This window comes from Sceloporus occidentalis, unplaced genomic scaffold (assembly GCF_023333645.1).
Source record: "Sceloporus occidentalis isolate IW3139 unplaced genomic scaffold, rSceOcc1.0.p SCAF_1, whole genome shotgun sequence".
Lineage (NCBI taxonomy): Eukaryota > Metazoa > Chordata > Lepidosauria > Squamata > Phrynosomatidae > Sceloporus > Sceloporus occidentalis.
The window spans coordinates 234824328-234838032 of NW_028316981.1; the positions used below are offsets into that span (position 1 = coordinate 234824328).

At 41.7% G+C, this 13705-nt stretch overlaps 1 protein-coding gene across 3 annotated transcripts in view; it reads right to left on the reverse strand.

Moving 5' to 3' along the window:
- LOC149323626 (SWI/SNF-related matrix-associated actin-dependent regulator of chromatin subfamily A member 2-like) overlaps positions 1–13705 on the reverse strand; it is a 169212-nt gene that overhangs the window by 100930 nt on the left and 54577 nt on the right. For all 3 annotated transcript variants that reach the window (XM_089490224.1, XM_089490237.1, XM_089490231.1), the window contains exon 7: positions 59–185. In XM_089490224.1, coding sequence (XP_089346350.1) covers positions 59–185 — 127 coding nt within the window. The remainder of the gene's footprint in view (positions 1–58; positions 186–13705) is intronic.

Genomic DNA, 13705 nt, shown 5'->3' on the forward strand with positions numbered 1-13705 from the left:
TCTAAAAAGAACTGAACACTCAGAAAAAAGTAATTTCTTATTCAGTAGAATGCATTACCTGGCGCTGGAAATTCAGTAGCCTAAGTGCCTTCAACTCCACTGTGGCTTTAGTTCTCAGATCTGGAGGCAAAGAACCAGGCAAATTTTCTAATTCCTGAATTCTGTGAGCAATTCGAGCCTGAAGCCTAAATCAAGGACACAAAACAGGGAATTAGAAAAGAAAATTAGATTAATTTGCCAATTCCAGGTCTATTTGGCAGATTCTTGACATCTTTAGAGCTGTCATTTGCAAAGAAGCCCCACTGAACCCAGGAGCATTCTTCAGAAGAAAAAAACATGTATAGTATTAGATTGAAGTACTTCTTGCTATTAATTAAAGATATACACATGCACATAGAGGATGCAAGAAAATGTTAAGCTTTCAGCTATTGCTTATATATAAAATCCCTTAAATTTGAACCACTTGAAAATTACCAGACTGACTAAGTACACCCAGAACTGCATGTTGTGTTGCATGTCAAATTTAAGATAAATGGGTGAGCAAAGGTGCATCTGACACCTTCAAAATGTACATGTGGTCTTCAAGACCTTTTTTTCTAGTACCCCAAGGGTTCCTATTCTCCAATACACAAAAATAGGGGTGTTGAACATATGTCATTGTTTGGGACATTTTCTGCCCCATTAAATATTTCTTGGGCATCTACATGCCTTTCCAAAAATAAGATGTGACCATTTCCTGTTTTCAAAAAGGTCACTTCCTGTTTCATATATCAAGTTTTTCATACTGTTGCAGCTGACCTGTGGGGGCATAACTAGTATTTCCTCAAAGAGGAAGGAGGAAAAAATGATGATTTAGCTTCTAATCAGTTTGGCTTCATGTCAAAGAAGTGGGATAACATTCCAGTTGATTCTGAGTACCAGACATCCATATCCATCCACCTATCCATCCTCTTCTCTCTCTGTAACTATATATTACATCATTGCCAGTAATAGCAATTTATTGGTACTCTATTCAAATACCAATAAATTAAACGAACTGTGTGCTATTCCTTGCAAACCTTTTATCACAGTACAAAGAGGTAAGAATTAATGTTAATGATGTTAATATAGCATTTGGCAGACATGGTAAGAAAAACTGTCAACTAAGCAATCCTTTTAAGTTCTGCATGAAATGGAGGGAAAAATGGAGGGGTAGGAGATGTATAACCCTGCAAACTTTGTCTGGAAGTTGTTCTTACCAGCTGCAGCAGGAGTGGCCACTGCAAAGCCACAGGGCAATGAAGTAACTCAAGAATGAGATAGCTTCTATGAAATAATAAAATACTAAAATGCATACAGTAATTAATTGATTTTTTAACCTTTCTTATTTCACACACTAACACTTAATATGCATAATGGATAAATCAGAATCAAACTGAAGGCATGCAACAATAAATGCACAATGATGTCCTTCAACTGACCTGCAGGCAAGAACTTACACACTTGAGTTGCATAAGTAAAACAGAACTTTTACAACTACTAGAAGTCACTAGATGGGGACGCTTATTGACCCTTGCTTAGAATGTTGTTAGAGAATTTTCATACCAACTGATTTGCAAAGATTTTCCAAGAGCCAGCATATTAAACCAGAGTTTTCTGTTTTCTCCAAAATCAAATGAAAATATTAAAAGTGGAGACACCTACAGACAAACCAAATTAAATGGAAATGTACCAGGTGAAACTCAGCAGGTGCAACTGGATAAGACAAATGTCAGCCAAAACTCTGTGCCACTATTTTTGCTATGCAGACTACAGTACAGAAAAAAATACTTATACATGACAGCATCTAGTTTCAAAAGGAAATCTAAAATTTGATGTTTTGCTTTTGTTTCCACTATTATGTTTAAGATACTATCCCATATAGCTAGCCCCAAATGTTCCAGTGGTCTCTCTGCTAACTGTAATTAACAAGCATACAACCTCAGAAAGACATGTTTCCTGCTTATATAGCTCTTCATCTTTCATACACTATTAACAGCATTGAAGCAGCTCAACAACAACCTTAGCTGCTGTTAACTTCAACCCATGATCTAAAAGTCATTCTAATCTGTGGTTTCAGATTCTAGTTAAAACTGTTACCCTTAACTGTGATTAAAGAGCTGTGCCAACAAATTGTTTAACTGTGTTTAGACATGATGGGGAATTTGCTCAAGGGAAGGAAGGGGTTGTGGGTGGCTCCTGATAGCTTAACAGGGAGTAAATGGCATGACTACATTGGCTCATTTATCTTGACTGCCTAGGTAAACTATCAGGAAAGTAGCATTTCTGAGGCAACTGAGACAAAGAAGTACGTACAGTGAGGATCCATCAATTGTCAGTGTGTGTTAATTGTCAGCTAAGGACAATATTTACAAAAGTAAAACAATTTTATCAATGGAATTTTCTCAAGTACATTCCCAAAACATTTTTGCTATGTTCTTAAAATTCCATGACTATAAAAATTTAAAAATGAGGACTTTTCTCTGTAGCACTTTCTAAGAACTTTGTCATATTTATTGTTTACAGGCATTTTTGAAAGTAGGCTTCTTTTTATCACTCTGTACACAGGCTGTACTCTAAGACAGAGATCTGCTTTAGGTTTATTGATCAGTCATTTGTAGGACTGTTGAGACAAAACAATAACGCTTTTGTTCCACAGGACCCCCATATGTTTAAATTATACCCTCCATTTGAAATGAACAGGTTGCTTCCCTGTTACTGTGGTTCTTTGAGTGGTCATCTGTGCCCTCACACAAGAGGGTTTTGCGCCTGCGCAGAGACTCCATTTGGAAAGCTGGAAAGCTGAGCAGATTGGTGGGAAACAACACCCACTCCCATGTACTGATCATGCCCAATCCCGCCAATCTAGCTCTACCTCCAGTTAAAGTCTGCCACAAAACAGTAGCAGGGACCTGACTGAGGGGAGGTAGGGTGGGTTTCTGTGAGGGCACAGATGACCATTCAAACAACCACAGTTACAGGTAAACAACCTTCATGGTCTCTGTGCCTCACACAATAGGGTGACTAAAAAGCTTACCTGTGGCAGGTGGTAAGGTCACTGCAGAACAGTCTTCAGATAAACCCTGAGAGATGAAAAGGTTAGTCCTTGAAGGACAGAGAACAGAGCGAAGGTGGGCCCAAAGGGCTTCTGACTTCTGGTAGGTAGATAGGCACGGGCCATAAGAGACTCCAGAGATGTACCTATATACTCTATCACCCTGACCAGTTCCAAGATGGACTTGGAGAGACTGACAGTGAGGCCCAGGTAGATGAGGAAAGAGAGAGTGGTGTGGACATCTCGGAAAAACTGTGTGCAGGAGGACAACACCAGCAATCTATCGTCCAAATAAGGAAAAATCTTGATTCCCTGGACGCTGAGGTCTGGTGGCTATGTGAAAGTAAGCATCTTTCAGGTCAATCAATGCAAACTGATCCCCTTGATGGAGAAAGGGGAGGATGGACTGAAAGATCACCATTTTGAATTTGCGTGGGGTGATGTAGTGGTTGACACCCCTTAGATCGAGTATAAGGCAGAGTCCACCATCTCTTTTTGGCACCATGAAATATCTGGAGAAATAACCGTCCAGCTTGCATCTGTCTGAGATATGGTGAATGCCATCTTTGTTGAGAAGGGAGGAGATCTCCTCTTGGAGAGAAGAAGATGGAGTAGAGCAAAAGATGCCTAGAGGTGGAGTACTTGCAAACTCTATGGCATAACCCAGACGTACAATGGTAAGATTCCAGATGTCTGTGGTGATTTGACACCAGGTGTAAAAGCAGCAAAGTCTGGAAAATTTGGAGGAACAGGATAGGATGATGGAGTCATCCCCATAGATCCGTCAAAAATGGGATTTGGAGGATGAGGACTTTTTGGAAGATTGTTGTTGCTGTTGATGTTGTTTGGGACAGCACTGTCTGTAGGGCTTTTTTTTTTTTTTTTTTTTTTTGAGCTTTTGAGAAGATTACTGAGAAGAGCCCCTGTACTGAGTAGAGGCCACAGACCAAGGCCTGGAGTAGTTGGAAGAGGTAAGGTGGGGGCACCACTTTTGTTCCCGGTATTGTTGTAACTGACCGGTGACACCCAATCTTTTGCCTGTAAGGTGTGCCTTGGCCAATGTGTCCAGAGACTCGTCGGTCTTAGCCGCAAAAAGGCCGTCGCCTTCAAAAGGCAGATCTCCAATACACTTCTTAGCCTCGTTTGTGAGATCAGTAGATCTGAGCCAAGCCTAGCAATGGAGCGCAACTGCACCTGACATCACTTTGGCTGCACAGTCCACAGAATGCCTGGCTGAGTGGATTTGTTGGTTGACCAAGGAGATAGCCTCAGTGTAGAAGTCAAAGACAGCCGCGTTTTGTTCTTCTGGCAGGAAGGGGATAAAAGCAGCCATCTTATCACACAAACATTTCTGGAAGGCATCCATGCAAGCCTGCATGTTACCCACCTTAGCAAAAAGGGCAGCCAAAGAGTAGAAGCACTATCCAAAAATGTCAAAGCGTCTACCTTCCTTATCCACTGGAGCAGAATGGGCCTTGCCAGTAGATCTGGATGTAGACTCAACCACCAAGCAGTTAGGGGTAGGGTGGGTGAAGAGATAAGGTGCTGTGTCAGGTTGAAGGCCTTCAAGCTTCCTTGAAGCAGGTGGTACGTACGCGGACGTATGTACCACCGCGTCATACGCAGACGCACCATATGCAGCTTTCAGCATACGCTGAAAGCCGCTAGGGAGCCCGCGGGGTGCAGGGGGCAGCGCATCCTATTAAGAATAATGGGGTGCACACTCAAGGTGCGTGCGTGCACTGCTGCTGCACCACCACGCCATGCACAAGCCCCATTATTTTCATATGTGTTTTTTACGCGGGGGGTGGGTCCAGAACGGATCCCTGCATAAAAAAAAGGGTGCACTGTACAGATGAAGGCTTTAGCCAAGAAAGGTTCATGACATCAAACAATGAGGCCATAAACGGGAGAACAGGTGGTGAAACTACAGTGATATCAACGATCTGAAACACAGGATCTCTCACTGGCTTAGGCGTGACCTCAGCCTGAATCCCTATAGCCTGAGCCATTCTCTGGACCACATCCGAGAAGAGCTGAACATCCTCATTTGGGGACTGAGGCGTGGTGTATTCAACTTTTTTCTGAGGGGATGCAATAATAGGAGAAGGTGAAGCCGGTGATATTTCTGTGTCATAAGCTGATTCCTCAGTAGATTGCTGAGGCATAGAAGGAGTAGCAAACTGAAGAACCTGTGTGACAGCAGGAGGCATAGATTGAAGTACTGACCTCAAAGACACAATCAGAATGATAGCAGGGATGGTGTCATGATCAACGTTGACAGCAGAATCTGAGTTGCTGGCATCAACTGGGCAGGAGATGCAGGATACCACCAAGAGACCGTAGCAGTAGTGCCAAGCAAAGGTGAAAACACTCTGGTGGTATCAAGCCTAGACTCATGAACATGGTGTAGATATTGGGATCAAGATCAATATAGAAAAGGATAGTCGTAGTGTGGCTCCCTATGGTGGTAATGATCTCTATAAGAAGAAAAGACTGGTAGAAAGAAGGGCGTTCTCTCCAGTATTCTTTGGCTCAATAGCGCCCAATATACGACGAATCTTGAAGCTTAGAAGATGACGTCGACGACAACTTAACCAGGTCTCAAGATAGTGTTGGAGAGCGGTGAGATCGAGCTGGAGACACATCACAGTATCGAGGGATTGAAGATGAGAGGGAAAGCCTATAAGCCCGAGCTGGAGAGGCAAATATCTGCAACAGCAATGAGAAGGGAACTGGTGGTAGTGGAGAGACCAATGGCTGCAAAAATGAAGTGAGCACTAGGTGGTACTAGAACACTCAAAGATGCCAAGGTCAAAACCCCCAATGTCCAGTCTGAAACAGTGACTGAGATGAGGGGCTGCGATGCAGGCGATGGTATCAATGTCGGGAGCAAAAAAGCCATAGTATCCTCCAAGGTGGTTGCTGCCATCGAGACTCAGACATCGAGGCTGAAGAAGTGGTAGGCGAAAGAGATGCCGCCTTAGACTTGTGCTTCTTCTTAGACCTCTCGGCGTCATGGTCACTCGAGATGTCAGGCATCTTTTTGGTCTTGTGAGGTTGTTTCTCCTGGGAGGCAAAACGAACCTCCTGCAATGAATGAGACTGGGCAGCAGATGGCGTAACCTGTGACATTGAGTGAGCAGACTCTAAAGCACTCGACATTGAGGGCCTCGGTGGCAAGGAAGGCACTGTAGTTGTTAAGACGTTTGGAGTCAAAGGAGTCAATATCGAGCCTGATGTTGATGCTGGAGGTGATGTTTTGGAGATCTTAGGGATCCTTGGAAGTTTGGAAATAGGCACCAAAGCCAAAGGATCAGTCTGAGAAGATGATTTCTTCGCAACAGAAAGGGAGCATTCCCAACAAAAAAACTGTGAAGCATTGGGCCCTGTTGCAAAGAGTCGTGTTGGTAAAAGAGCGACAAATATTACAGCGATCGGAGTTGGGGGCCATAAGAAGCCTAGAAACAAAGTGCCCAGCTGGGTGAAATACACAAGGAAAAAAAAACCCACTTCAAAGCTCTGTAAGGGCAATGATCACATAAAACGAAGAAAAATGAAGAAAAAAACGAACTCTATCATACACGAGAGAGCTCAGCTGGAGAGCAATCTGAAAGGAGTGTTTCTCTTACAGCGGATGAACGAGAACTGAAGGTGGAGATAGATTGGCGGGATTAGGAATGCTCAGTACATGGGAGTGGGTGGGGCTTCCCCCAATATGCTCAGTTTTTCAGCTTTCCGAATGCAAAACCCTATTAAGTGAGGCACAGAGACCACAAATAAGAACCAGGGGAGAACAAGATGTTAAATAGTTTGGAAATAACAGATACAACAACAGAAGAGAAGGTAAAAAGTACAGTAGGACTTGTAATGCACACTACAGGAAATGAAGGTTAGGGGAGGCAAGAGAAGGAGAGAAGGAAGAGAAAAGCAGTGACAAGAGTTTAAAGGATGAATCCATGATGTGAGGCAAAATACAAAAGAGGAAAGTGTGTTGATGTTAGGAGAGTCAAGGAGTGAAGGGAGAGTGGGAGGTACAGAGGCAGAGTCCAATTAGAGTACTTCCTCTGATACATAGAGAGTTACCTCCGTTGGCAGGACATTACGCACATGGTTGGGTGAGAAGAAATGGAAATTAGTAAGTACAAACATTTATCATTATCTTAACTGGTCATATATACATTCTAGCATGGATGAACCAATTGACACATGTATCGTGTTGAAAATTCAAAAGTTAAACTAGGCGATATCCTAGGTATAATAAAAAAATATTGTATCTGTACAGTTGGCCCTCCACATTTGCAGCTTTGACTTTTGCAGATTTTTTTATTGGCATTTTTGATTAATATGTTCTCTCTATGAATAGAGTTGTGCTGGAGAACCTAGAACTTCCTAGAGAAAATGCTTCTCTAGGCATCTGTAGGTCCTCCAGCATGATTCTATGATCAACATCTGGCAGATTTTTTTGTTTAAATACTTATTAATTTCAAAAAAAAAACCCAAAAAACAAACAAACCCCAGATCGGATCTTTTAAAAAATCAAATACAAAAACCTGTACTAAACATACTAGCAGACACGTATTAAACACAATACATAATATTCAATACATATACACCGCTTCGATCTAATTTGGAAAAGCGGTATATAAATAAACATTATTATTATTATTATTATTATATACATTCACATACAAAAATAACAAAAACATTACCTCACATCTTCTTCCCCATTCAAACCATTCAAATCCTTACATCTTCCTTCTCCCCCCACTCTCTCTTTTCTTAACCTTCCTCCTCATACTTTCTTGTATTTCACCTAACACATCTTCTCAACCTCACCTAAAATCCTTCTACAGTGAGCCTGCGCCTTGCACGGAAGCATTTTACGCGGCTTCCAGCTTACGCAGAAGCCGCTTGGGGAGGGAAACAATGGTGCACACGCACCGCTCCACATGCACAAGCCCCATTATTTCCTATGGGGCTCGAGCATAGGCAGATTTTCCCTTACATGGGGGGATCTGGAACGGATCCCCTGCGTAAAGAGAGGGCCCACTGTATTTCCTCATTCTCTATCTTTCTATCATCTTCCAATTCCTTCCAACATCATCCCATTCCACTTCGTCTTCCAATTTCCAACACTTACTCTTACCCTCACAACATACTACATCCTTCTTCATTCTTCCTCCTACTCTTCCAACATACTACATCCTTCACTCTAATAACTAATCTTCCTTCCTTCCACCTCTTTTCTGTTCCATTCATTCTGACTTCCTTCTTTGTTCTTTGGTAATTCCTTCTAAATATTTAATTAACCTCCTATCTCAAACTGTTAATAGTATATCAAATGTCTGGCAGGTGTTGACCATAGAGTTGCACTGGAAGATCTGGAGATTTCTAGAAAAGTGTTCTCTCAAGTAAAAAAGAATAGTGGGTTTTTTTTTATTTGCATGTTTTCACATTCAAAGGTTTCCCCTTTGACACACTGTTGTGTTTGACTGGAAGGGGTGGTGCTGCTCATCTCCTTTACTAAGCCGAGGGAGCCAATGTTGTCAAAGACTACTCCATGGTCATGTGGCCAGCATGACTGCACAGAATGCTATTATCTTCCACTAAAGTGGTACCTATTTATCTATTCGCATTTTTACATGCTTTCAAATTGCTAGGTTGGTAGAAGCTGGGACCAGTAACAGGAGCGCACTCTGTCACATGGAGCTTGGGCCTCAAACTGCCAGCCTTGCAATCATCAGAGTCAGCATCTTAACCACTGAGCACCTCACCTCTAACCTTCACCCTCACCCCAGCAAATGTGGAGAGACACTGTATCTCTAAAGGAGTCATCTCACTTTCCCTGCATTTTCCCATCAATGGCAGTGTTATCTGTAGGTGCTTCCTGCATGCATCTTTCTGCATTAATATCTCATAACAAAGTAGGTTTGCTATGTGGCAGTGACTATCCCAAGGTCACCTGGTTAAGTTCCATGACCGAATAGTGATTTGAAGTTGTGTTTCCTGTTCCAAGTCCAATACATCAATCATTACACTTATGTTTAGGCTCTTTTAGATCAGTTGTTAAAATAAAAATGATACCAAGACAAAAACACAGAGGTAGAAAAAATGCAACAATTAATGTGTTTAATTTGCATAATATATGGAAATCTGGAATATGACAACCCTAATCTTATCTCTCCCACCACATCTCTGGGGAGCTTTTAAACATGCAATCCCCCATCCACAACCTGATAAAGTCCTCAAAAAGTTTTACCACTTCATTCCGCTGAATATATTAGTCATTGCGAAGTCAATACTAGTATAATAAGAGCACATCAGAAATATATTGTTATTGGAAATAATTATATTCAAAGCTTAGTTACAACATGCTTTTGCTGGGGCTTATATTAAGCTATCTTTGTATTTAAATCATTACTTTTCTCCAGATAATTTCTTCTAACTTCAATGGGATACAGGAGGTAGATAGAAAATTCTAAATTTTCTGAAACTACAAAGGATGTAATACTAAATAAGTACTGTACAGGAACCTCATTTAGTATCCCCAAGAGTACAGGAAAATTGCAGTAGAATTAGGTCAGACAGTTTTTCCCCCCTCACAGATTGAACAGTAAATAAGGAGGGGTTACTGAAAGAATTCCATTAAAGACAACTGATATTTGTTCAGGTCCACAGGAGAAGTTTATGATTCTTCGTAGGGCAATTATTTGTTCAAAAATCATGCTGGTACATTTTGTTTCTTGAACAGGTCTATGACACTACAAAACAAATGAAAAATATAAGATTTTCATGCCCCTCTGGAATTGGCATCCTCAGCATATGTGGCAAAACCAGAAAGCAATAGCAAGGGGGAAATATTATGTAGAATTAACATGTTGGTGTCTCCTTTACATCCTGGTTTCAAAAAGAAAATGAAAGCTGTGCTGTGAATCTAAAGAGAGAACTGATAATCAGAGCTGCTACTGAATACTAGATCATTTCATAAAACCAGGATCCACAATTTAGGTATTTAAAACACCAGGCCAGGACTTATTCTGCATTCTTCAGTGTTCAGTCCCTTTTCATGCACTTAACTCATTCATTCCACTGGTTATCACTAGATGTTTTCTAGACATCTGGTAAATTAGAGCTATTAACCAATTTTACGGTTGTAGGGTATCCTATGTAAGAGCACCCCATAGGATTAAAAAAAAGCAAAATATACTAAAGTTATGTAAAGTTTAGTTGAACTATCTATCTCAAGAAAGCCTGTTAAACAAATTAACAGTTTCTTATCATATAGAAAGCATTTAGAACCTTTGTGAGGTTTTGAGATAGCTCAAATATTAATTTATAGAAAAGTACTCAACTTCACAAGGCCTGCGACAATTCTTGTCTATGCTGAAGTCTTCAAAGTTCTGCAGTTGTTGGAGATGGTGTGCCTATGCCATCTGAATGAGGCATGCCTGATGAGATGTCTAAACATATCACCTGCCATAGTGCATCACTACAGCCCCCTGAAGGGGCAAGTCTGCCTCTTCCATGTTATTATGCAAAGGAATGTTGTAGTACCTTTGAGAATAACTCGAAGAGCTCATGAAAAAGCTCATGCTACTACCTTCTTTCTTTCATTTAGTCTCAGAGGTGCTACTGATCCCTTAGCGTGCCAATTTTCCAGACTAACATGACTATGTCTTTGAATTCTCCCAGGTTATGAACAGCGCTGTCCCATTACAAGGGAAGGGGCCAATCCTACATCTGTTTCACAAATTACTCTCTGCTTGCTTCAGAACTAAATGGACTACAAATCTCTGTGATGGTTAATAAGGTTGAATACAGCACTGAAGGTTTCAAACAACCAGGCATAATAAAATTAATTAAAATTAATGTATGGATTTAAAAAAAATCAAATAAACCACACTCCCAGGATTTCCTAAATATTTCAGCTATCCAGATTTCAGAGTCATGGGGCAATCACATTGACTGTCAGATAGACATGTATCTTCTTTTAACATTAAAACTAATTATAACAGTTACAATTTACTTTATAACAAAAACACTGCCTCTGTAACCTCTTGTTTCTGGAACTAACCATGTAGTCTGGTTTCAGACCTGGCTATGGGACAGAAACCACTCTGACCGCCTTGGTGGATGACCTACCCAGGGAACTGGACAGGGGGAGTGTGTCCCTGTTGTTTCCCAGCAGAGAGGGTCCTGTCCTCCTGTAATCTGGGTTTAGCTCCTCCTATTTGCTCAGATTACAGGATGCCAGGACCCTTCTCTGCAGGAAATGAACGTGTCACGGTAAGTACCCAACGTTCCTTTTCCCAGCAGAGAGGGTCCTGTCCTCCTGTAATCTGAGCAAATAGGAGGAGCTAAACCCAGATTACAGGATGCCAGGACCCTTCTCTGCAGGAAATGAACGTGTCACGGTAAGTACCCAACGTTCCTGTTCTGCTGGACCTCTCAGCGGCTTTTGATGCCATCGACCATGGTATCCTTCTGAGTTGCCTCTCTGGGATGGGGCTGGGAAGCAATGTTCTACAGTGGCTCCTTTCTTTCTTGGAGGGACACTCTCAGGAGGTTGTGCTGGGGGATACCTGTTTGACTCATTGGCCATTGGCCTGTGGGGTCCCTCAGGGCTCAGTTCTGTCCTGAAGCTTAATCCAGACAAGACAGAGGTGCTCCTGGTCAGTCGAAAGACAGATCCGGGAATAGGGATTCAGCCTGTGTTAGATGGGGTTACACTCCCTCTGAAAACTCAGGTTCGTAGTTTTGGGGGGGGGGTACTTCTGGATTCAGCACTGAGCCTAGAAGCCTAGGTATCAGCGGTGACCAGGAATGTTTTCGCACAGCTAAAACCTGTGCACCAGCTGTGCCCATTCCTTGAGAAGTTGGATCTGGCCATGGTGGTACATGCCTTGGTTACATCCTGTCTGGATTACTATGTGGGGCTGCCTTTGAAAAGTGCACAGTAATTTCAGCTGGTCCAAAGAGCTGCAGCCAAGCTACAGGGAGTATACAACTTCCTTGTTGCAACAGCTCCATTGGCTGCCAATACGTTTCCGGGCACAATTCAAAGTGCTGGTTTTGACCTATAAAGCCCTATACGGCTTGGGTCCAGGCTATTTGAAGGACCATATCCCCCTGTACGAGCTCACCAGAGTACTGAGATCATCTGGAGAGACTCTTCTCTCTGTCCCACCAGCCTCTCAGGTGCATTTGGTGGGAACAAGAGAGAGGGCCTTCTCAATGGCTGATCTCAAGCTTTGGAACTCCCTACCTAGAGAAGCCAGGATGGCTCATCCTTACAATCTTCCAGCACCAGTTAAAGGCATTCCTGTGAAGTCAGGCCTATTAAGCTGAGAAGGACTGGGTTTTTAACGCTGGACTATCCAAATTTTAATGGTTTGTATTTTAATATATTATATTTTAATTTATAACTGTTTTAATCCTTAAAATTATTTAACTGTTTTTTAAATTTTATATGTATTTATTTTAATATTTTGTATTGTTTTTAAATTGTATTGTTTTATACTTGTTCACCGCCTTCAGAAAGGTGGGATATAAGAAAATAAAATACAATAACAATAACAATAACAATAATAATAATAATAATAATAGACTTAAAACTTTGTGGGTAAACACCTTTCTGTGCAATTAAGTGTTCTTCCTAGAAAAAGGGCAGCAAAGAGAACATCCATTTTGTGTATATTTTCTATGGAAGATAACTGTAAGAAAAATGTGGGATTCCAAATCCTAAATAAGAGCCAATGTGGTGCAGTGACACATTACTTGTAAAAAAAATCAAGCTGGTGCAAGCTGGTGCTATTTTGTAGTAACCACTCATAAATTGCAATACAGGTTCAAGAATATGTCCATGCTAAAAAGGTAAAGGTTTCCCCTTTGACAAGGTTATCAAGTTGTATCTGACTGGAGGGGACAGTGCTCATCTCTGTTACTAAGCTGAAGAAGGAACTCTGTGATTATGTGACCAGCATGACTGCACAGAATGCTGTTACCTTCTATCCAAAGTGGTACCTATTTATCTACTTGCACTTTTACATGCTTTCAAACTGCTAGGTTGGCAGAAGCTAGGACTAGTAACTAGTAACTAGTTAGTAGAATCTATGATTCTATGATTCTAGTTATTAAATAGTATATAGTGACTAGCATGTCAGTCAAACATTTTCCATCTCATGCCTTGCAGCAACAACTAAGCAGACCTAGGGGTTGTGCAGACCGGCCATTAAGGCCGACCTGGGGATGGAGTCGGGGTTTGGCATCTATACGATGCACACCTTGACTCTGCCCCGATGGCGGCATGATGCCACATGCCGCTCCACATGGCACGTGGCATCACCACGCTCCGCTGGTGCTGCGTCCACATGACGCAGCGCCAAAGGAGCACTTTAAAGCTGTGGTGCCTTTAGGGGCGGTCTGCACAGCCTCTTAATCTTAGATGTAGTGAAAGTTCAAACCATAACCAGAAAGCTGTTTCAAACTGTGGTCTTACATTTTTGAAAAGGTTAGCAGAGAATCAGGTTTATAGCTACAGAAGCCCATTTGTCTAAATATGAGCTGTCCGTATAAATTCATCAGTAAAATCTCTTTTCTCCCTCTCAAAAGTCATTGGTAAGGGAGCCA